The sequence below is a fragment of the Buteo buteo genome, chromosome 6, assembly GCF_964188355.1.
Source record: "Buteo buteo chromosome 6, bButBut1.hap1.1, whole genome shotgun sequence".
Taxonomy (NCBI): Eukaryota; Metazoa; Chordata; class Aves; order Accipitriformes; family Accipitridae; genus Buteo; species Buteo buteo.
Genome location: NC_134176.1, coordinates 38965293 through 38988598, shown reverse-complemented (window position 1 = coordinate 38988598; position 23306 = coordinate 38965293). Strand labels below are relative to the sequence as shown.

The window sequence follows — 23306 nt, the reverse complement described above, 5'->3', positions numbered from 1 at the left end:
ACTACTCATGGCTGCAATATGCCAAATCTGTAGCTCTAAGCTCCTAAAGCTCCAGCATTCCTCAGATAAAGAAGATAAAGTTTTGTTTTGTTTGGTGTTTGCTTGTTTTGTTTCAACGTGTGGCACAATTTCCCTTTGGCTGGAAAGGAACTTTCTGCATTCTTTAGGCAGGGAAGAAATCCAGTCATGTTGGCTCCAAGGATGCCTTTCACTGCTTCTTAAAACATTAACAACCTCCCAGTGGGAGAAAGGGGGGAGATCCAGCCCTCTAGGGGACAGCGTGCATCTTCCAAGTCTCTCAGGCCTTTCAAACTAAGCAGCAACTGGAGTAAATTACTGCAAGAAGCTCCTTATGAAAAAGGATTGTACAATGAACAAGCCAGAATAAGGAACAGACAGCAACAGAAGTCTGCAGGTTCTGGATATGCTAAGCCCACCCAAGAATAACTGCATTCCCTGACAAAGGACCTGGAAACTTGTTCTTCACTTGCAGGCTGAATTCAGCATAGAAAGAACAGTGGTAAGTGTCTGAGCTGCCAAGTCCACACACTGAGCGTGTCCTGGAGAACCTGGATTTCCGTTCCACCTCATACGAACATGTCTCCATCTCCCCAGGCCCAGGTCTGCTCTGCCTTCCAGCAACAGAACACTTCTCTCAGACACAGAACAAATCAATACGTGCTATTTTAAAGTTTTACGTTTGGTGCCAATTTAATTTGATTTAAATTACCTTACAGGGCAAATTGTATGACTAACTGGCATTGCATCATACAGCAATAGCAGCAATGTAAATACAGGCAACCAGAGCATGGGATTTAAAAATAAAAAGGAATTTTTGCCAGCACTCTTGCCTGTTCTCCGCAGAAAGCTCCACAGAGCCACTTCTGGAACTACATGCCAAGCCACGTGACCATAAAGCCATTTCATTTTCTTTTCATCAGTAGTGAGAGAGCCTGTGAGTGGAATCGCATGTTACCTCACGTCTTCTGGTGACTCCATCATACCTATTTACCCCCAGAAATTAGAGCTAAACAGGATGGAAAAGAGGCCAAAACATTTGGAGAAAGAGAATTATTACCAATAACCAGCCGCCTTCTTCTTCCAACATTAATCTGTCTCTTTTAAAGGAGAGCTAATATGCTAGTAAAGTCTTCATTTATTACCCAACAGCTTAAGCCTACCCATCTGCACTGTTTCTAAGGCAGAGCAGCCTCCATCCAAAAAACTATTTTGCCCTGAAGACTTGAAAGGCACCAGCATCACACAAAGTTTATTAGCTCCATATTTTACATTCCTGTATGAATGGGACAAAAGAAATCACTTTTGAGAGTCTTAGCTATTCATTTTCCTTCTGAGAGCACCTATTCTGTGCCAGATAATGCTCTTTGACTCAGAGACCCTCATCCACAGATGGAGACAGGAGTCTGCTGTGCAGTGGGAAAAGCCCAAAAACTCCTGAGTCAGACGGCAGTTGCCCAAAGTGATGTCAGAAGTTTCCAAGATGGACCTCTACAACAGAAAGGTCATCACTGACCCAGTTCCTGCTGGCCCCCTCCTCATCCTGCCCTTTTTGTCTTCTTGCAAAAGGCAATCTTTGCAGAAAGAGTCTGAACACTCAGCTAGAATGGATGGTTATATGCAAGCTGGCTAGCTACCAGTCTTCAGAGAAGCCAGACCTCCAGCGACCACCTTGCTTCAAAGAAGCCAGGCTGGTTTTGGTTCCAACTTCCTTATAACAGGACTGGATACTGGAATTTTGAACCAAAGTAACTTAAGTCAAGAAAAAACACTGCTAAGAAAGCCAAATTCATTTTTAGATTAGGCATTCATCACTAACCAAAAAAGTAATGCTAAGTCCATCAAATTTTAAACCAAATTATTCCAGTTTCTAAAAGCCTTCTTGATTTTAAAAGACCTATTTAATAATTGCTCACAAGTATTTTTCTAACGTGATGCAGAAAGGCCACAGTGGCTTGTGCAAGGGCTTCCAACAGAAATGAACAGATTCAGAATTGGAGGGGACACAAAATTTACATGATTGCATGAAGCATGCTGGCCCAAAGGGAAACATTTTCCTTTTCTTGACAGCTACTGCACAGGATGTTTCTCCAGCCACGTGACCAAGCGTACCCTTCTTGAAACAGGATGTACAGGCAGCACCAAGGAGAATCAATTTATATTACAAATTTTAGATTAATTCATTCCATTTACAGTTCTCTTTTTTTGTGTGTTCCAACCTCTGAGTTAATAAAGGAAGTGAAGTGGGAACAACAAGTTCAGATGTCTTCCCTTTTGCTTCTGTTTCTTATGAAATCCAATGTCAGCTGCTTCCAATTCTAGAAGAACAGACCAGAACTACTCAGGTAGGAAGCCTACAAACAACCCCCACTCAAAAAATAATGCAGATTTCAAAAGCTACTTGATTTGCTTGTACTTCAGGCTAGACTAGCAATGATTGCATTAACGGAATGATAACAATGCGTTCAGGTGCCAATTATACATTAACACATAATTACAGGTTTACAGAGACATATCCTTACCTAAAATAAGAAGCAGGCTTCAGCATTCATTCTTAACTAAGTAGTTTTCCTTGCATCTTTCTTCTCCCTACCTTTTCCTAAGCTACTATACACAATCAATAGATGCTCAAAATGCATCACTGCTCTGAACACAGCAATCTGTAATTCCTGTTAAGTGTTTTCATGATTGACAGTCCCAGCATGGAAGATGTTCTTCAAATTAAAGTGTTGGCATCAAGGTAGGCATTATCCTGCGTTTTGAAGTGTGAGGAATAATTGGCTTAGAGAGTCAGCAGTAAAAATCCTGCTTCAGATATCAAAACAGGAACTTCTCCCAGTAAACACCCTTCATTCTCACCAGCAGGAGTGAGGATGCATTCAGCACTGTTTTCCTGTAGTAAGGAGACAAACTCAAAAGTTGACTCTGAATGGGGGCTAGCAGGGGACAGGGATTGAAAAGCAGGGTGTGGAGAAGGCCTACAGACAACCTTGACTGCTCCTCAACATATACTTCAGTGGTAACCCCTCCCAAGACTATTTCAATGAATGCAAATCAGAGGACACAGAGAAGGGCTATGAATACACTCAGGAGAAGAAAGACACATCTCTAGTGCCCTGCTCAGAAAAGGCAAGGACTGAAGAAAGGAGTGTAAAGAAGGAGGACCAATGCCTAATGCACAAGAGTGAGGTTTCCAAGCACAGCTAGGGTTTAATACAGCGCTGCTCCAGATGGCCAGAGGGTTTTATGCTGTGTTAAAAAAAAAAAAAACACAACACCTTTCAATGCATATAAAGCCACAACCATGACATTGGCACTCCTGACTCCCAGTGTACTAGTCATACTGATAGCCTTCCGAATCTCTAGTGATTTTACTGGGAAATGCTCAGTAGCTTACTCCAAGGTGAACAAGCAAAGGTTATTCTGTGCCAGCCACCCCTTTGGGAAGCTCTGTTTTCAGGTACTACACCTCAGCTGACAGGCACAGAGCAAAGTGCACCATTTTCTACTTCACAGGGTGGTGCACCAACAGACCGTCATCTTATTCCTCCTACTGAAGGGGGAGGTCTAAAGGCACGTAAGTCTGCTGCACACCGAGCTGGTTAGGAACCCAGGTTCTGAGTTATCTCGAGGGACTTGGCTGGGCAGCTGCTATTACAAAACAAGTTGCTGAAGCACAGGACTCCACTCACCTTTCCTTCCCGAATTACCCTGGCTTGATGGTTTATCAGTTACGGAACCTAAAGGGGAGGGGAAAAAAAAAAAGAAAAGAAAAAAGACATCTATTTAGATGCTGCATGATCACACAGAACATGTAATGTCACGTTAATACAGTCAATATCTCAACCCACAAAGCGTCTGTTTTACTTGCCAACAGCTCAGTTTAGGATTCAGAGAGCCTGTGGCTTCAACCAACTGGGATAGCATAAGAAAGTTTTGTCTTAAGATGTTAAATAAGGATGAGGGTAAACAAGAAATATTTAGTAGCTGGATCCAGTGATTTGAAAGAGCTCAACAGAGCAGTGTGCTAGTAAGAAACCTGGAATAAATCCAAGGGCAAGAAGGAAAGATCAATAAGAGTCACTTCTTTCATTTGCAAATGTCAGGAAGAACAAATCAAAAACAGGTGGGGAGAGTGTGCAGGGAATGCAAGGGGCAGTATTCTAAAGGAAAGGGATTAAGTGGGACAATTTGCAGAAAATGGATTTCAACCAACCCCTGAACATCCCCAGCTGTTTGAAAAGGGACACTGAATAAGACCCAGCACGCACTTGAATAGAACACATCCTGGGTTTTTTAATAAAACTTAGATCTCCAGATAAGATATATATGATTCTACACTTGTTTCTGCAGTTTGCTTTAGTGTTTCATCACACAGTTTTCCACTAAAACTTGAACTGATAATAAAAGCTTTTTAAACAAATCCATTACCAAAGTGTATAAAAATCTACAACACAATTTTTTTCTTATTTTTTTCTTTCTCTCTTTTTTTTTTTTTTTGGAATAGCTTTATTCCCAGGAAACTGATTCTTCCATGCACCATTACTAAACAGTTCCAGTGATTACTGATCCTTCAGGAAACATGCATTAAAAGTCAGGTCCAAAGGAGGCAGCTCTGACAGGACCAAGAGTCTGGTCAAGACAAACTCTAAACATAAACTCTATTGCCCAGACACTTTCACTTGCAGAACAGTTCATCTCAGATGTACTGCTGAATTACAAATAGGAAGCACATACCCAATATTAGTCTTCATAGGCCTAACATCTGTGTGTCCTACAATACACCATGGCTTTACCTTCCTGGTAACACAATTTTATAAACAGCTTAAGACTAAATGAACAGATCATCAAAACTCTAAAACGTGCCCTACCTACCAAAACCATATGCTGGGAATGGTGGAAGAAAGTCACATTCTAAGGCTTAAGGCAAATTACTGTAGCATTTCACCTTACACTAAAACAGAATATTAATCTTATTTTCTTTCCATGTACCTGTGAAACACCAAGCATTCCCTCAAGCTACATTGGTTCCCAGACAGTTCTCCCACTCATCCCAGTTCAAGCTACTAGTTCCCAGACAGTTCTCCCACTCAGCTCAAACCCTCATGCAAGTCACTATGTTTGCTTATTACCACAAAATACCCTACAGCCAAGAGGACACTGAACAAGGTGAGAAGGATTTAAAAAAAAAAACCCAAAGGTTTAACTGCTGTCATGCTCCCATCTAAAGGGCTGCAAGGTGTGAGAGGCAAAATACATTGAACACCCATGGGGTGCAGATTGCAGAGCACAAAGCCAGAGGCAGCAGCAGTGCCTACATGGCATCACTGAACACATTAGAAACACACACCTATACTTGTTGTCTGTCTTTTTTTTTTTTTTTTTTTGGGTGGGGGGGGGGAGAATGAGGGGAGCAGCACAATTCTAGTGTTGCCCCTGAATTCTCCCAAATAGCACGGAACAGCTTCCCACCCCTCCCTGTGCCTAGCATGCTGCTGCCACAGCGGCTCTGTTCACCACAGCTCACAAAGCTAGACTGTACACTACTGATCAGGGCCGTATGAAAATGTAGAGCCCAACCTCATCCCATTTGAGCCATGGGCTGCCACATTGAATGGTGGGGATGAAAAACAAACGGCATCACTCTGTAGTACAGAAAGTGATGGATTTGGGCCCAGTAAACCATAGGGCGACAGAGCAGTGTCAGGTTGAGTGCCCAGAAGCACATCACTTAATAAACCCATGAGTAACAGCCTGGCTCTGGACCTCCCTCTTGTGAGCTGTGGGGCAAGGCCAGTGCTGTCCAGCACCATGACACAAACATGGGGATGCGGGAACTGAGCAACATGATCAGAAGACCCAAATCCATTATAACAGCAGGACCCCAGATTTGGGGGCTAGTAGTCAACAACTACCAGCTTCTCACACAGAACCACCTTACCAAACTTTTAACTGAAGTCGTTCTGATGGCAAAGTGGCTCCATGGCCCACTAAATACAGCTCATGGAAAAATATTATCCTATCTGTTACAGGAATCTCTAGTTTTGGTGTACACAGCAACACTGCGACTCTTGCCTTGGCTACCACAGGCTGTTACCTTAGTGGTTCTTCTCAGTGAGCCTTGCAGGAGTGTCTGTACCCTAACTGCAGGGTGGACATGCCACAGTCCAAGCTCCCTTGCAGCTTCCAAATACCAGCAAGCACACAGGGAGATATAAGCACAACTGCAGTGTTAAATCAGGTAAACTGGCCAAGTCACCTGAAAAGATTAAGCACTCTCAACAGGACGCATTCTCCCCAACCCCCTTCAGTTATCAAATTAGTATTTGTTGAAGCGACTCTCACAGTACCTGAACATACAGGAGTTTTGTTCTGTACAGAAGAGCCGCTAATAGGCTTGCCATCAGGTGTCACACACCAGCAGTATCCAGTGTAGGTATGGCACTGCACCTGTTTAATAAAACAAAGAGCAGGCATTTCATTTCTCACTATCACCCACCACTTCTATTATAATCCAGCATCTTAGTGGAAGTCCCAACCCAGACACATCACAAACACATGCTTTAGAGTAAGGAAGTCACACAGAAGACTATCTTTGATATCATTATCTTTTCTTTCTCCCCTCACCTCCCTCCCCAAAGAAAGGTTGTTTCTCCAACTCCAACTCCTTTAGCTGCAATTTAGGATGCAAAAGAAGTTACAAGTAGTCAGCTGAGAACACTTCTGTTTGGGGATGCAGCAGTTGTGTCTCAGCTCATTCCACCCTCTGCTAAATCCCATTTACCATTAAATAGTTGTCCCACTGCATCCCAGCTGGGATGTGGAAAGGCCACCCTGCCCCAATTCCACAGCCGCTGCTTGAGAACAGCATCTGTGGGTGTTTCAAGAGCATTTTGTTCAGTAAACATGGCTGGGCAACACAGACTAGTTATGTCAACAAACTTTCTCCAGATAGATTTAAGGTCTCTCCTGTTACTATATCAGCCTAGGCAGTAGAAGCAAGATCCATCATGCTTGCTCTTCATGTATTGACAAGGACTTAAGAACATTTGATGAAGGCTCTAATAAGCCAAAAGATACACAGCATAAGATTCATCTTGCTTAACTTTAAAGCTCTACTTCTGAACTGAACATCTAGAGTTGCCCAGTTCCTTCCTTCACCAAGGAAGGACACCAGAATGACTAGTTCAGATGTGGACCTCTAAAGTGAGAACAGATAAATCCCTATTGAGCAGACTGGTCTTAGTAACATCTATGCAGATATTTGTTCAGTGGCACTATCGTTTCATCCAGCTTAACAAATCTAATTACAGCTTTTGCCTCAGTTTTCAGCGTGGTCAGCATTTGGATGAAATTCAGGATGCCTTTGACTTCCCTTGAGACAAAAGTAAATGATCATCATACAGGCATCTGTGTAAATACTAACAGGTTCCAAAATCCTTTCTAGCAAACACACTTTCAGTTGTGGCTCAGTGTGCACATTAGTACTTCCAGCATCTTGAAATGGTATAGAAATGACTACATCACTATAAGCTAGAGATGACTCCTTCAACACATTTCTGAAAAAAAAGCCACAAAATGAGATCACTTCAGAAACTGCCTTTTTATTTTACTTGTGAATTGAATTCTGTCCATTCTCTCTTTTTCCAAAAAAGTTCATTGAAGCTGATTTCCCATTCCAGTCCTCTCCACACAGAAGAGTGATGGGGTGTTTGTGCTGTTTCCTTCATTAGGGATCCTTCAGAGCTAAACCAGTCATTCCCCCTTGCTGACAGCTGGCTTCGATTCCCTAAGGTAGCAGAGTTTGTTCACAGACTTAATGACAGTCTTTTTAAAAGGCTGTGAGTATCACATAAAACATGATCTAAGAGCCATTATAACACCGTACCACGTGTTTATCTTGGGTTTTACTAAAGTGCAAATCAATCATTTTGCCTTAAGCAAATTCACTTTTAGCAGCCAAAATCAACAATAATCTCATGTACCCACGTTACTAAAGTCACTGTCACTGCTATCTGCACACTTTCACTTTTATTCTCTCAATATATCACAAAATTGATTGCAAATTACTCAAAAGCACTATGGATACAATTAGCAATAATCAAGTTGCAAAATATTTCTTACTGCTCAATCTAATGAATTGTACATTCAAAACAAGTGTGATGGAACTGCTTGGGTTTCTGTGTTTAATGTTTATCTTTGCTGATCAGACACACATTATTGCATCCCCAACAGCACAAGAAGCTGTCTTTAGATCTGAGCATTAATTGTAAAAATCCTACCCAGAGATGAAGCCAAATTCCAGGATAGGGTCTTGAATTCGTAGGGCAAGACCATTCCATGTTACAAAGAAAAAATCCAGTGTACCCAGCATTTAAAAAATTCAAGTGTTAGTGACTTTATAGTCCTTCAGCCAAGCCAGAAAATAACAAAGTCCATGGCAGAGGAGTCCAAAAAATGTATTGACATAAATTTAGGGTAGATGCATTAACTAAGAGCATGTTATACAACTCATCTCAATGGAGAGCTACCAGTGACATACACTCATTTATGCAAGACAAGCACATTACATCCATAAAAGCAAAGCAATTTCATAAATAACTAAGCTAAGGAATGCTGGTCTTCCTTGGACTGGTATCCCATGACCCTCTCTTCCCTCTGCCACCATTAAAAAAAAACAAAAAACAAACCAAACCCTCAGATTAACAGCACGTTCACAACAACCACATGTTCTACTGCAGCAGCAAAGGACTTCCCTGTTACAGATAATAGCAGCAATTATATCTCAGCCCTTATTCTAAAGGCCAGACAACTACCAATGAAGAATGGACACTTCAGAAACCTTAAAAATCACCGCAGTTGGCTTTCTTGAATGTCTTCATGTTGAGAGGTGCTACATTTCACCATGATACCTGACCAGGTCTCAGCATATTTAGGCGTCATAACAACAGTGGCGTACAGCCTAGAGTTTGCTGCTTAAAGGCTGGGGAAAAAAAAACCAAAAACTGGTCTACTTTTCATCAGTTACATAGCACTGGTATGGCATTGAAAAAATTTAAAGGCAATAGCTGATTCAGTACCATTTCTAAACACTGTATGTAAATGCAAACTCTATAAAGTGTCAACTATTCCAGAGCATCTTAATCAAGGAATCTTGAAAATTCAGGGTCTTCCTTTAAATTTTTCCAATGAGTTTCCAATGATCATAGGTTTGAGGTTTTGTTTCTAAATCCCATTTAAAACTTCTACCTGAAATTCAACCTCATTCTAATCCTACTCCCATAGTAGCAAGAGTTTTAAATACTGTTATAATCAGATGAGTAACCGTGTAAAAGTGACACCTGTTTACCGCACAGACCTATTCTTCAGGTTTTGAGTTAATTTAGGCTCTACCAAAATACATGTTAGAAAAAGCGTCTTTGACTTTTTTTGGCTCTCAGTCTTCTAAAGCTAAGCATTGTGCTACACAAATTAGATTATCAATTTTATATACAAAATAAACTTGATTGCTAACCAAGCTGCAGCTACAGAACACTCATTACTGCTGGAAAAGCACATGACTGATAGAGTTTGACATCTCAAATTAACATACACCTGTCCAACAGCTGAACATTTTCAGTTACATAATAGGGAATCAGAGAAATAAAACCTGCAAATCGTTTGAGGTCTTCCAACAGATTCACCATTAACATCTACACTTTCAAAAAACCACACTGCAGTTTAAAGCCCTGCAAGTACCCAAATCCCTGATCGTGCAGGAGGACACTGCTTCTATTTTACAGGAGTAAGAGATATGCCATCTCAACTGTGACTCAGTTGAAGGGTGAAAAGCATGAGGGACAAACCCAACAAAAACTGCTGTGCCACGATTGCCCAAATTAAGAGTGTAGCAGCAGTCCTCTATCCCACCCCCCACCATTACAATATGTGAAATCAAATAGCAGCTAACATACTAGCCACTGGCCACATGAATAAACACCTGCTCTCACCAAGTTCATTACAATATGAAAACATTAAAAGCGTAGTCACTGGCAGATGACTCTGCCTCTTAATTTCCTGAGGGAAAAAGAAGCCACTGTTTGAGCTTCTTCAGTATCTCACTGACAAAGCCAGAATCAGATTCCCAAGCAGTCCAAAGCTTCTCAACAAGCAGCAGCATCCCTTTACAGTCATTTGACAAAGGAGGATCAAGGGGTTGTTTCCCAAAGATAAACCAGAAACAGGACAGAAACTGCATGCACACGCACAATGGAGAGAACAGGGGCAAAGCACTAATTCTGTGATGGCTGAAACCAGTCTCTACAGAGTTATGGAAAGAAGTTTGCTGTAAGAGGCTTGAGAGCGCCTTGGACAAGCACTGGGCTGAGCACAGGACAGCAACGCTCAGACTAGCCTTTCACTGCTGTTCAGATGAAGAGTTTGGTAACCGATTCCTATCTCATCGCAGAGCAGACAAACATTTCCTGGGTCCTTCCATAATGGAGGGCAGAGAGGAGAAGGGAAGAAAAACTTTCCTTCTGCATTCAAAGCAATACTTCTAGGACAGAAGAAAAAACATATCCAGTTTTTGAATGGCACTGCTGAGGGTGAGGGCGGGCAGCAGAGCTGCTGCCTGTACTCACAGCATGAGGCAAGGCTCCAAACCCTGGCTGCACTCAGGTACTCCTTGTAAACACCGTAAAACCAGCTAAATAAATTGTTCCAAGCCAGTAGGTCATCTGGTCTGACCCAGAGAGAAGCCACAGTGTCACACGGCAATCCTTTAATCAAGCCTTTCCTCTGTTTGAGCCATTGAGGCTCATCTAGAAAGTCCTCTAAACCCGAGTTGGTGGTGCACAATCTGCACAAACTGGCCTGACAGCGATTTATCCTAACTCTAAGTGGTGATGCCTCTGTTCTGGTTTAAATGTCTTGCTGTACTGCTTAGACCCTGGATCTTGTCAAACCTTCTGCTAGATTAGGAGTCCGCTGACTATTGTCAGAAGCCTGCCTCTCCTTTACAGAAAATTTTAGGGAGCTATGAATCGGTCTGTATCTTAAGTCTGAGCTTCTTTGGGACTGCAACCCCTTAAATAATTTTTGTCACTTTTTCTGTTCCCTGGTCATACTTATTTCTTCCCAAGTGATGTTGTGCAGACAAATATTCCCACCAGGGCTTTATGCAGCAGCCATCTCCCTCACCTCTCTGCACCATTCAAGAAATGCTTGCTCCACAGGAATTTCACTATTCATATAACCAGGGAAAGAAGTTACCTGTGGCAAAAGAATCTTAGCCATGGTCAAGGGCATTCCCCACACACTCTCTGGCACAGATACTATTTTTAGCTCAGGAGAAGGATTCCCCAAGAGATACTCTCTGCTTCTGACACAGAATGTGACCCTTTAAAGTTGGGAATGATCTTACATTGTCACTTTCCTTAACGATGTCCACTCCTGGTTTAAGAATCTGCTCCTTTGCTCTCTTGGCTGGTACTTCTTTGAAGAAATGCCATATACAACCAACGTTGCTACCTCCTTACCCATCCATGGCTTATCTTTAGTTCAATATACAAACGAGAAACACAATGAGAGCTGCAGGAAGAAAAGAAGTACGTAAGTAGCAGACAAATCTGCAGAGCAGTATTCACAGAGAGCTCCAGCTACAGTCTTTTATAGAAGGGATGTCTTAATAAAAAAAGCCAGAACCATCTATTAATTAAAGCCCAGATTCTTTATGAAGAAAGAGTTTCTTTAATCTAGCAAGACAGACTGTGTTCTTTCCTTCTGAAAGGAGAGGTTAAGTCCTTGAGAGCTTAGTATTGCTAGAGTACGAGCACTGAATAATGGAATAATAGACAGCATCCAGGGAATGCAGGACATGTCTACACAGTGCCCGGCAGCACCGTGCTGCATCAAGAAATGGGTTTGTAATTCTGCCCAGCATCATGCTACGCTAGCCAACGCAGAGGAGCAGACTTGGATCATGAAGTCACACTAAAGGCTGAGAAGGTTCCCCATGTCTTTAGAAAAAGGTCTGTTTGTGAGACTTAGGAGAAAGCAGTACTTTGTACATGCATTAGCATAGCACAGAATGAAACTATTACTATGGACCGTAATATAGATGCCTCTTTCCAAACAGACCTGTATTACCAGATGTGCAAGTGCTCTGGAAGCTATCTGACAACAGAAAACTGCTCTGACAAAGTCAGCCCACTCACTGATCCCATCATAAGATGACAGGTCTGACTGATGCACTTGCTTTAAGAGAAATCTCAGTGCTGCATTGTAACTGCACCAGCAGCTGCAGTTTTCAGACCCCTAAACTCAAAGAAACTCTCCAAGGAGACTTGCTCTCAGCCACTTGTATGCAGACTTGCAAGGAAAAGAAACCACAGCTAGACAGTGGAAGGTGGCGGCAAATAGCAAGACACCCCACAAAAAGCCCCACAAGACTACAGCCCCAAAGCAGGGTTAACATTATTCACGTTCATATTAATCTGAAACGGATCCCGTTTCAAACCTCAGCAACCTTTTCTAAAAAACTGCTTGGAGGAAAACTATGAAGAATGCAAGTCTCTCTCAGCCCATGGCAACAAGCCCAATGGCACTAGGCAGCAAAAGAAAGTGTGCAGATTACCCAATAGAGCCTGTTGTTTATGAAGAACAGATCACAGCAGGTTAAGTGCAGCATGGAAAGGGAATGGCATTTATGCAAAATACAGCATAACAGCAAAAAGGAGAGAGTAAGTCTTGGGAATAGAAACTGGTTTTAGTCTTGTCCAATTTTGCACAACAGTACATGACCTCAGTTTTATACAATTAATCAAATTATGCATATCAAACAAACATTCTTATGTTGTGAATAACTCAAAATTTTATCTGCATGCTTATATTACTGTCGGCTAAGTGCAGAGAACTTTCATTATAGGAAGTAATATTCCCCACAGACTGAAATATAAAGAAATAGCAATTCCAGAGCAATTCATCAGGTCTTTCCCATTTACAGTCATCCCATCATGCTTGCAATGCCACCACCTCTTCCATGCTGCAAATCCATGCCACATTTTTAGATGTGTAAGCAGTGCTAAAAAAGGGATTTGATAAAATCTTTGCAATACACAAACTCCCAGAATAAGGGAAGCAGCACACATGGTGCACAGAAACAGTTATGAAAACCAGGGAATTGACAGGTGCCTGCTCCTCTTCATGCACTACACAAACCCCATTATAACTAGCCACGTCTAGGAAAACTGGCCATCCAAGCAATAGAATCAGTGGCAACATTTCTTTTTGGTCTAGATTTTACAGACAATGAAAAAAAAAGACAGATTATACAAGTGTTTAAAACACACAGGATGTCTAACACTGGGTTTAAATGCAAGCCAAACCAAGGTCTTTGCCTTCAGGCCCTCCTCCCTTTCACCCTTGTTACCACATCCAACTGTTGGGTCTCAGAGCCAGGTGCCCTGCAGGGAAGGAGGAGGAAGAGGAGATAAGGATGGTCTCCCCTCCGCAGCCACTGCCCCATGCAGCACATGCTGCGCGTCACAGAACAGCAGAGTAGCTATGTTCTCTTCACCCTCCTACAAGCCCCATCCAATTTGCAGTGGATCCAGCCCCAAATTCACACAGTTTTGCACTGTATCCAATTCCAGGAGCTGGAAAGGGCAGACTTGAGCTGCTTTCAGAGGAACAGCCTCACTTAGTGCTACTTTCAGTGTTTACCAATAGTGATTGCAATTTAGTTTCTAATCAAGAGGGTGATGCTAAACCACAAAAGCAATAGTTCAATCTGGTTAAGACCAAGCAGGTTCTGTGAACACACAGTTGCCACTACCAAATGAAGCTCCCAAACCTGCACCGTTCGTGTTTTTCACTACTGCAAAACTTTCAAGAATTTCCAACAATTAATTAGACAAAAACGCAGATCTTAAAGTCTGATGGCAAGGACAATGATATGGGCCTGAACGCCTACTGTGTGTACAACTACAAAAAAGAGGCTCAGCTCAAGACCTGAAAGCAAGTCATCCACATCTTGAGCGAGTGCTATAACAATTAAGACATTTGATATTCTAAACACATGCCTGCATCTTTGTTTCCTCTCTGATCAGAATTTTTCTTTTACCCAAAATATTCCTCCAATAACAGTTACATAGAAGGGGGGGAAGCTGTTGAAAAAATTTCCTTAGCCAACTCTACATACAGGGTATACCCTGAAGTGTATGCATCTGTTTAGATTCTTTTTGGGATGGGGGTTCAAAGTTGAAAAGCATGGTGGGTATTCCTCCTAGAAACTTCATTGAGAGATGCTGCTCTGTTCTGGACTTCCCAGCTGAGATTTTGGAGTTTGGATGGAGCAACTCTCTGGTATTGAACCAGAATAAACCAGTAACAGTTCAGAGCTGACTTCAGCAAGGCCTCAGGGACTTCAAGAACTGGCCTACACAGCTTCCCTGCAGAGCAGAACCCAGGGGTGCCAATTCTCTGCACAAGAGATGCAGTATCCAAACCACCTCCACCAGATGAGATCTATTCATGAGTTGCTGGAAGCAAAAACTGTTTAGACTGTTCACCAAAATTCTAATTTTTATACGTCCTTTCAAAAATCAAAGTTTAATTAATTTGGACTACAAGCTAAAGGAAATATTTGTCTCAAATGCAGGCTGAAACCAGTTAGCTTCCTGGGACATTTTCATTCACATCTTATGCAGGGACAATGACCTTAAATGCTGCAATATAAACGATGAAGCTGGTTCCTGAGGTATGTAGAACACAGGGTATTTTTACGATCCAAGGAATGATACGAATATTTCAGTTAATTCCAGCTACAAAGGGATCAGAGGCTTCCTTCATCATGCCAGGTAAAACAAGAGCATTTTAGTGTTCACAGATAGGACTGAACAGAGGAAGAATGTGAAATATTGCTTGGCTGCCAGCTGAAAACACACAATTTTTGTAAGCAGTTTCATGTTGCCCCTCCACTGGCAACCCACACTGGCCAGGGAATGTGCAGGAAGGAGGCCCAGCAACTGCTCTGCCATCCAGACTCCAGTACCAACCTTCCAAATAAACCTGTCTGGAACAAAGCTTTATCAACTGCACTCTCAGTCCAGCTTATTAAGTAAAATTTTCACCTGCACCCCATACTTTACTCTCCAAGAGGTTGATGGACAGGTGACAGAAACATTGTCAAGTCAGCTTTCCTTCCCCCTTTTTTCTTGAACTATAAAGTTTAACATGGAACACTTAGTTGGCCCACTGTGCTAGGTTTTAGAAGTATTCCCCTCCAGTGCCAACATAACCTGAGTAGCTCTACACAAAATCAGATTTCAACAACTGAGAGTGTAGTTAGACTGCAAGAAACTACAGCCGCCACCTCTCTTACCCCCACCTTCCCAAGATGGTCCACACTGTACACAAATACGATGCTGCTCCAAAGAAGTATGCAAAGTTGGCAGGATGGATAAGACTTTTCCCACTTCACCATTAAAAAACAAAAACAAAACAAAAACACTCCCACACACCAGATAATGGGAGGGTAAGGCTGGGGGGGGGGGGGAATAAAAATTTTTGGTGGGTTATCACAAAAAAAAAATCTTTCCTCTCCTCTTCCCCCAGGCATCACAAAGTGTTTGAACCAACCCCAAAGCTTTTTGTCTTTCTCATCTTTTTGAAGCCAATATTGATTATATTTTGGAAATTTTTTTACCTTCAAAAGACTTTGCAAACAATAACTAATGAATTCTAAAATTTCTCTGAGGCACAAGATCTCTAGAGCACTGCTAGATATAGGGAAGCCAAGACAAAAAAAGGTGTGTGATTTACCCAAGTTCACAAAGTAGAGGTCATCAGGGTTGCAGGATTTTGGCTTTTGAGATGCATGTCAAACTGAGCAGACAGCATACCCCTCCTACCTGTTAGGGAACTGCACATGAGCCATTTTTAAGTCAGTTCAGTTAGCACTGGGACACTACTCAGCATGCTAGTGGTAACAGAACCAAGTATCACTCTTCGTTTCTACCCTGCCTTGCAAACTACTCTTCCTCTCAACATCTCATTCATGAGGGCTTTCTCTTTGCCATAACTACTTCACCTTCTCTGGAAATCAGTAGGACCTCCCCCAGTCCAGCTATTTCTGAAGGATGCTCACTGCCCAGGACTGACTACTCATTTTTGGCAGATATTAAAGGCCAACAAACCATAAGCCTTCTCTGCTACCCCTGCCTGAGATAATTGCTTCTCAAGAGAAGCAGCGTTATGAAACAGTCTACAATCCCAGCACATCATTTAGTTCAGCAAGTGAACAGTGAAGAATCAAAAACCCAGACAAAGCAGTCTCATCACCTTTCTGCCAGACCCCCAAACCACAACAGGGAATAGAACAGGAAGAAGGAGTCTGTCACTAACAAGTACCCTACAGAGGGAAGAGGCTCAATAGACCACTCTTTTTTGCTGGGATAGATGAAGCACAGGTAACAGCAGAAGCAGCTTGGTCCACCCTGTTCTGTGTGAGCCATAGCTCTCTTTGCAGCTCATCTGCTGTACTGGAGGTTGATGCCATTTGGTTTTGTGCTACATTGGAGATGGATGCCATTACATATGCATGTGTCTTAAAGTATAGTGTCTGAATCAAAGCTTCCAGATGGTTAAACAAGTCCCCAGCTTTTAACACTTTCACCTGAGTAACCGAGTCAGAGTGTGCATCCATGCTGCTATCATCACTTGGCTCATATCTTAACAGTGAATCTCCTGCAGCCACTGGGAGCCTAGCTGAAGGAAGTCAGTAGAAATTTTACCTGTGTAAATGATCCATCCTCATTGCATTCTGGGATGAAGACTGCTTCCTGGGGCTTCTTTGCCTGTTCCAGTGCTTGAGCTCTCTCTAATCGACACTTGCTTTGGCCAGCATCTACAAAGAGACAGGCAAAACCCACTTAGATTGCAAACACCATTTGGCCTCTTCAAAAGCTACCAGATGTACCATGCAGCTGCAGGGGGGAAAAAAAACCCAAACAAACAAATATAAGGCATCAAGGACCATTACCTGCACACTAACAAGGCAGCTATGGAGTTAGCACTCACGATCCCTGTCATGGTTTAACCCCAGCCAGCAACTAAGCACCACGCAGCCGCTCACTCACTCCCCCCCGCACCCAGTGGGATGGGGGAGAAAATCGGGAAAAGAAGTAAAACTCGTGGGTTGAGATAAGAACAGTTTAATAGAACAGAAAAGAAAAAAACTAATAATGATAATGGTGACACTAATAATACTAAAAGAATTAGAATATACAAATGATGCACAAAGCAATTGCTCACCACCCACCAACTGACACCCAGCTAGTCCCCAAGTGGCGACCCCCCCCAGCCCCACTCCCCCCAGTTTATATACTGGGCATGACATCCCATGGTATGGAATACCCTGTTGGCCAGTTTGGGTCAGCTGCCCTGGCTGAGTCCCCTCCCAACTTCTTGTGCCCCTCCAGCCTTCTTGCTGGCTGGGCATGAGAAGCTGAAAAATCCTTGACTTTAGACTAAACACTACTTAGCAACAGCTGAAAACATCAGTGTTATTAACATTCTTCTCATACTGAACTCAAAACATAGCACTATACCAGCTACTAGGAAGACAATTAACTTTATCCCAGCTGAAACCAGGACAATCCCAAAGACAAGTATGAACCTAGACAATCAAACTATGAGCCAGTTAATGAAGAGCTGCCTAATTTCCTAGGCAATAGTTTTTATGTCATCCAAGGGCTCTGGAAGCTTCTTCCAACAAGTGCTGGGGCACAATGTCCATGCAGTGAAAGGCCTTCCTGGAGGGAGTTGTGTTTGTGTTAAAATTAATAGCCTGAAACTGGATGGCTGAGCATAAGCCAAGTAATTCAGGCCCAGAAGTGAGTAATGTGGAAGAAGGGATGACCCCAGCAAAGCTTCTTCTCTGAGCAACATTCACAGTAAGATGCTAAAATAACCAGCCACCCATCTGAACTTCCACCTTTGTGTGGTTCAGATAAGGTAGATATGCCATTGCCTGTACTTTCCTGAAATCCAGCTTCTACCTCTAGTCCAGCGCTTACAGCCAGGTGTGCATTATACTTTCTCGTATCAGTTACTCACTTTGCTGCCAAGAAAAAACACTGCTCTGCAAGCAGAGCTTGAAAGGGTTAAGATCTCAGCTCTGCACTTACTTCACATGATGGCAGCATGTAGCATGACCTTAACCCCTTCCAGGTCCAGCTCACTGTTACAAAGCATAGACCCAGATAAGTCTAACACTGATGACTGATGAGTCAAAGAGGAGAGTTCTGCCCTGCAGAGATACAGATTGACTCAGTGTTTACATTTAAAAACATGATGTCTAACAATACTCCTGTTCAGTCTAGAAAGAGAAGAAAAACAGTAAACATTTGTTTCCATGGGACTGTGACACAGGTACTAGCACCTTCTTTGTTGTCCCGTGAATCCACTGACTGAAAGATTTTCAGTGCAGAAACTGCAAAATCTGGTCTTCGGAATCTTTCAGCAGCACCACAGCGGGTGATCAAGGTTAAATCCCCATCCTACCAGGCACAGAAATCACATTGGTTAACAAAAAAATTCCACTAGATCCCTGAAGATCCCATATTCTGCTTCTCAAATCACATGAACTTCAACAACAGAATCATCAACACCAGCACTGAACTAGAAAGCCAGTCTGGGTTCTCAGATCAACTGAATTCACATTGCATGGCAATAGAAACAATTTCCATTCAAGCATATCTAGATGCAGAAACCAATGCCAACGCTGTAAATAGTTTTGATAAAGACAAAGACCAAGCAGTACAAGACAAATACTTTATTTACACAACTGATGACTCAAGAGACTAAGTTTCTGGTTTGTCAACGCAGTTTCATTTTAAACATATCACATTACTCCCCAAGAAGGATTTCACAAGTCTTCTGAGATTATGGAAATCAAACCCTTCTCTCTGAAAAAAGTCATTATCCATACCAATAGCATTCAGCACAGATACCTGTAGCTTAGGCACTGGGTTACAAAGCAAGAGTGCCTATATCAACTCTGCCACTGACCCACTGAGTGACTACGAGTCAGCCACCTCACCTCACTCTGACCTTGTGTCCCTTCTGATCCTATGTCACTCATCTTTAGACTGTAATTTGTGGGGTGTTTGCATAATGGCCTTGAGCATGTGGAGCTTTGATCTCAGGTGGACCTATTATGAGCTTGTATAAAGAGCAAGATTGTTACAGAATGAAAAGACTTTCTTGAATAAAATTTACATTGAATTTAGAGAAGCAGTATTTGTTTTTCTAATTAGCCGTGGTATAACCTCCAAGCTGGAATATCCTTTCTTCCCCCTGCTTGTCAAAGTGATTAGATGATCAGACCTTGTTTGCACACCTCCACTGGAGAACAGTCCTGCCAGCAGTACTGACCCTTCCAACACATGCTCGTTCTCTCAGCTGAAAAGGAAGCCCTGGCAATACTGTTAACTGGAACACCTAACTATCACCTGCAGATCTCCTGTTCAAGCTTAAGAGTCTAATCTTGCTTGGCATGACATAGGACATTATTACAAAACCAGATGGTGTGGCTGCACCTTCTGTTTTATAGCTAGCTGTCTGACTAAAAACACCTTCAAGTTCTGCTTCACAGGAGACAACTAAGTAGCAAAAAAATCAGCATAGATTATGCAGATCTGCAAGTATAAGGAAAGAAAGGAAAAAAGAGCACTATGAATTTCTCACATGACTAACAATCAAACCACAGATTCACAAATGAAAGTGTGTTTTCTAGTCTCTCCATCTGAGGATACAGGACTGCAGACAGGCATATCTGGTTCCTCTCCTGAACATAAAACAGAAGTGTAAAGCGTTTCCACATAGCATCTACTTTAATGCTGGTGCACTCACAACTACATGACTGAAACTGGATGCTTCACCACGTAGCTGGTAGGAACAAAGATTTTGTGGTATCCCGTGTAGTACAAATACATCAGGAGGCCAGGCAGAAGGGATCTTTGCCCAATTTGTCTAAGGAGCAGACAAACGTGCACACGATCAAGCCCTTACTATAAGGAGAAGATAATAGAAACATGTTACTGCTAAGGCGTGACTATGTCCCTCCTGGCAATTTTAACTGGCCTTTATAGATTGAACTCTCTACTACCACCCAGTAGACCACACTGTGTAGTACATCACCACTACACCACAGCACTTAAGAGCTCATCATTGTTGCAGCATCCTCTTTTACAATTCAACCCTTGGCTCAAGTGATGTCTCTCCGCAAATTGCTGCTGAAGTGCGAGACGACAGACAATTTTTCTCCTGTTCATGAACACTCAGCCCTGATTACTTCTCCCATCCTCCCTCATTGATTTCCAAAGGTCATGCCAGTCCTTTTACAGCCTTGACTTGGAACAACTACCTATATACCAGACTGGCTGAAGAGGTGTGTCCATACCGTTATCTTTTTTGCCTGTCATTTCACAGTTCAGTTCCAGTAAAAACAGTGCCTTTAATATCAACATTTACCAGTTTGTTTTTAAAAGGACTGTCAATCCTTCTCTTCCTCACTCCACAGGCTGGTATTTTTATAATGTTTGCATCAACATGTGATTTCAGTGGGATGACTTCACCTTGCTATTTTTGCTTTGTTAATTAGAAAATGTAAAATATTACATAAGTGCCAAGTGTGAAAAAGTAGCTGCCAAATAGCTTACCCCAAATAAGATGCATTACAGATTTTACTAAAGCATTTTACTGATGTTATGATGTAGATTCATATACCCTATTCTGCATTTTGATTGTTTACCTGAGTGTTTCAGCACTTTTTCTTCCCTCTTAAAAATGTTCTCTGGAGTATCAAACACCAAGCTTATAAAACAGAATGGCATTAATGCATTCCAGTTTCACAGTTCAGGCAGACTAAATAGGACTTTCTCCCTTCCCTTACATAAGGAGAAAAAACAAACCAGAATGACTTTTTTAAAAGCAGAGCTGTTTAATAATTTGACTTTAAATATCTTCAAACTTAGGACAGATTTACTGCAGCTCAGAAAGCTGCCTTTTAAAGAAAATTCATTCTCAAGTTGGTAGATGGCAACTAGGAGATAGTAAACTACAAGTGATGTTTTTTACATCTGTGGCCTAATCTGCAGAATGCAGGTGCACATAATTTTGGATTTTGCAATGAAGTTGGCTAGTTACCACAGCTGATCTTATCCATGAACAGTTTATTCAAATGAGACCACCATGTCCCTCATAATATACACAGTGCACTCCTGAACAGGCCCCAAGAATTCCAGCATCCTCTCTTCAACAGGCAGAGGCAGTTTTGACACCACACATCATGGTATAAAGACCCAAGCTATCCTAATGATGCAAAGTAAAACATCTCCAGGCAGCCACATAACACTAGCAGCAAATCTATATGATGCAACCACAAAAATCTACCTATTTAATTTTAATTCTACTTAGTTTCTATCAAAAGCTCAAAGGGTAAAAATTGATCCAAGCAGCTTTTGAACTATTTCTAGTTCCATTAGGTAACTGTCTCACATACAGTCCAGGTCCCCACCACGCACAAAGCAGTCCAGCTACACTGAAGTCAGCAGATTCATACCCATTTACTCCAGACAATGATCTGTGTCTTTGCATAAAACAGGCAAAAATGGAATCTGAGCATACTACAAAAACATGCCCATCTGTCCCACAGGGTATCAATCATTCTCCACTCTCTCCATTATCTTCCACTTCATTTCTGACAAGTCCTACACCTGGAATCTTCAACTTCTTTCCTTTCATGCTGACGTGCTTCGCTCCTTTTTTGACACCCACATACAACTTCTACTCCAGAGTTCCCTAACTTATTTGGAGCACACTTAAAAACACGCCTAAATTTGCAAAATTATTGAAAGCGTCACTTCAGTTTGTATTGACTAATTGCTGCCAACGAGGGACCCGCTTTATTCTCCCTTGACTAGGAATAAGACAGTTCAAAGACAAAACACATGGATCCAACAGATGGACACACACACACACAAAAAAAAGAGTGATTTCAAAATATCATCTCCTGTCCAACAAGAACAGAAGGTAGAGGAGAAAGATTACCTTCAAACAACCCATCACTAGTCAGAAGGAGACCTTCCTTTCCAGCGCATTAGCCAAAAGCTGTGTTCATCCAGGTGTCCCAGGAGATGGGTTGAAGACCCCTGTTACAATTCCCATACGTAACTTACAGATAGGTTCATTCTATATAGTGACTTGTGATCTAAGAACAAGCTCTATACCAGCAGACTTTCAAAAGCAACCGTTATAATTCTAAAGGGAAGTTTTTAGAACACTGCCACCACCACCCCCTTTTTTTTAATTGAACGGGCCAAACAAGTTACTAGAAACCAACCAGTTAACACAGAACTTAAATGTGTTTTAAGCCACAGACATCCAATATACCCTAACAATCACTGCATAATCTTGATAGCTTGCCAAGACTCATTTAACAAGTATTTGTCCTTCATCCCTGCAAAGTTTTGAGGCAGAACTCTTATTTGACAACAGATCTTAAGATGCCTGCTGACAAAAGATCCAGGTAGGAGTGCTTGGCTGTGTATTTTACACACAGCTACGCCATCTGGAACTATTCTCTGGAATCTCATCAATGAGGCTCCATTTGTCATGGATGCCGTAGTTTGATCATTTTAAGCTACTCCTGACTTTTAACCCTTTGTGATGTGTGAGTGAGGGTTCGGAGGGAGTTCAGATAATTTAGCGCTGAAGGAATTTCATTGAAAAGCACGTGAGGAAGCTAGAAAGGAGCGAGAGTTGAGTAAGAGTTATAGCTCCCAAAGGGCTGGCAAGATTTCATCTTTAAAGGTCCTTAGCTTCTTGAGAAAGAGTAGAGAGCTAAGCTGAATCAAAAAGGTTCTGTTCACACTATGGAAATGATTCTGCTTGCCTTGGCACAAGCACAGTTCAAGTTATCAGCATATGAAATTGGAAACCTATAGTAATCTGGGGTGCAGAACTATGCCTTGCTGTCCACAATATACTTCCTCTTTTCCTTACTTTAGTTACCTGTTTCCCCCCCTCAGAGAAGGAAGCACAAGTTAAAATTGCATGTGACTGGGCTCGATGGCCCATGGGATCCCTTCCAGTTCTATGGGAGTTCCCCTGTAGAGCATCTCTGTCATGCAGAAGGAATGAAGGCTGTTCAGGGTAAACCTGGTGCCCTACTGCAGCAATAGAAAATGCTCGAACACTGCTGGTAATACCTTCCTTTGTGCAAGTACAAGATACAGACCTAG

At 42.1% G+C, this 23306-nt stretch overlaps 1 protein-coding gene across 9 annotated transcripts in view; it reads right to left on the bottom strand.

Moving 5' to 3' along the window:
* SMOC1 (SPARC related modular calcium binding 1) overlaps positions 1 to 23306 on the bottom strand; it is a 139838-nt gene that overhangs the window by 70780 nt on the left and 45752 nt on the right. For all 9 annotated transcript variants that reach the window (XM_075030517.1, XM_075030518.1, XM_075030509.1 and 6 more), the window contains 3 exons: positions 16794 to 16906; positions 6369 to 6468; positions 3711 to 3758 (listed from right to left, as the gene is read on the bottom strand). In XM_075030517.1, coding sequence (XP_074886618.1) covers positions 3711 to 3758; positions 6369 to 6468; positions 16794 to 16906 — 261 coding nt within the window. The remainder of the gene's footprint in view (positions 1 to 3710; positions 3759 to 6368; positions 6469 to 16793; positions 16907 to 23306) is intronic.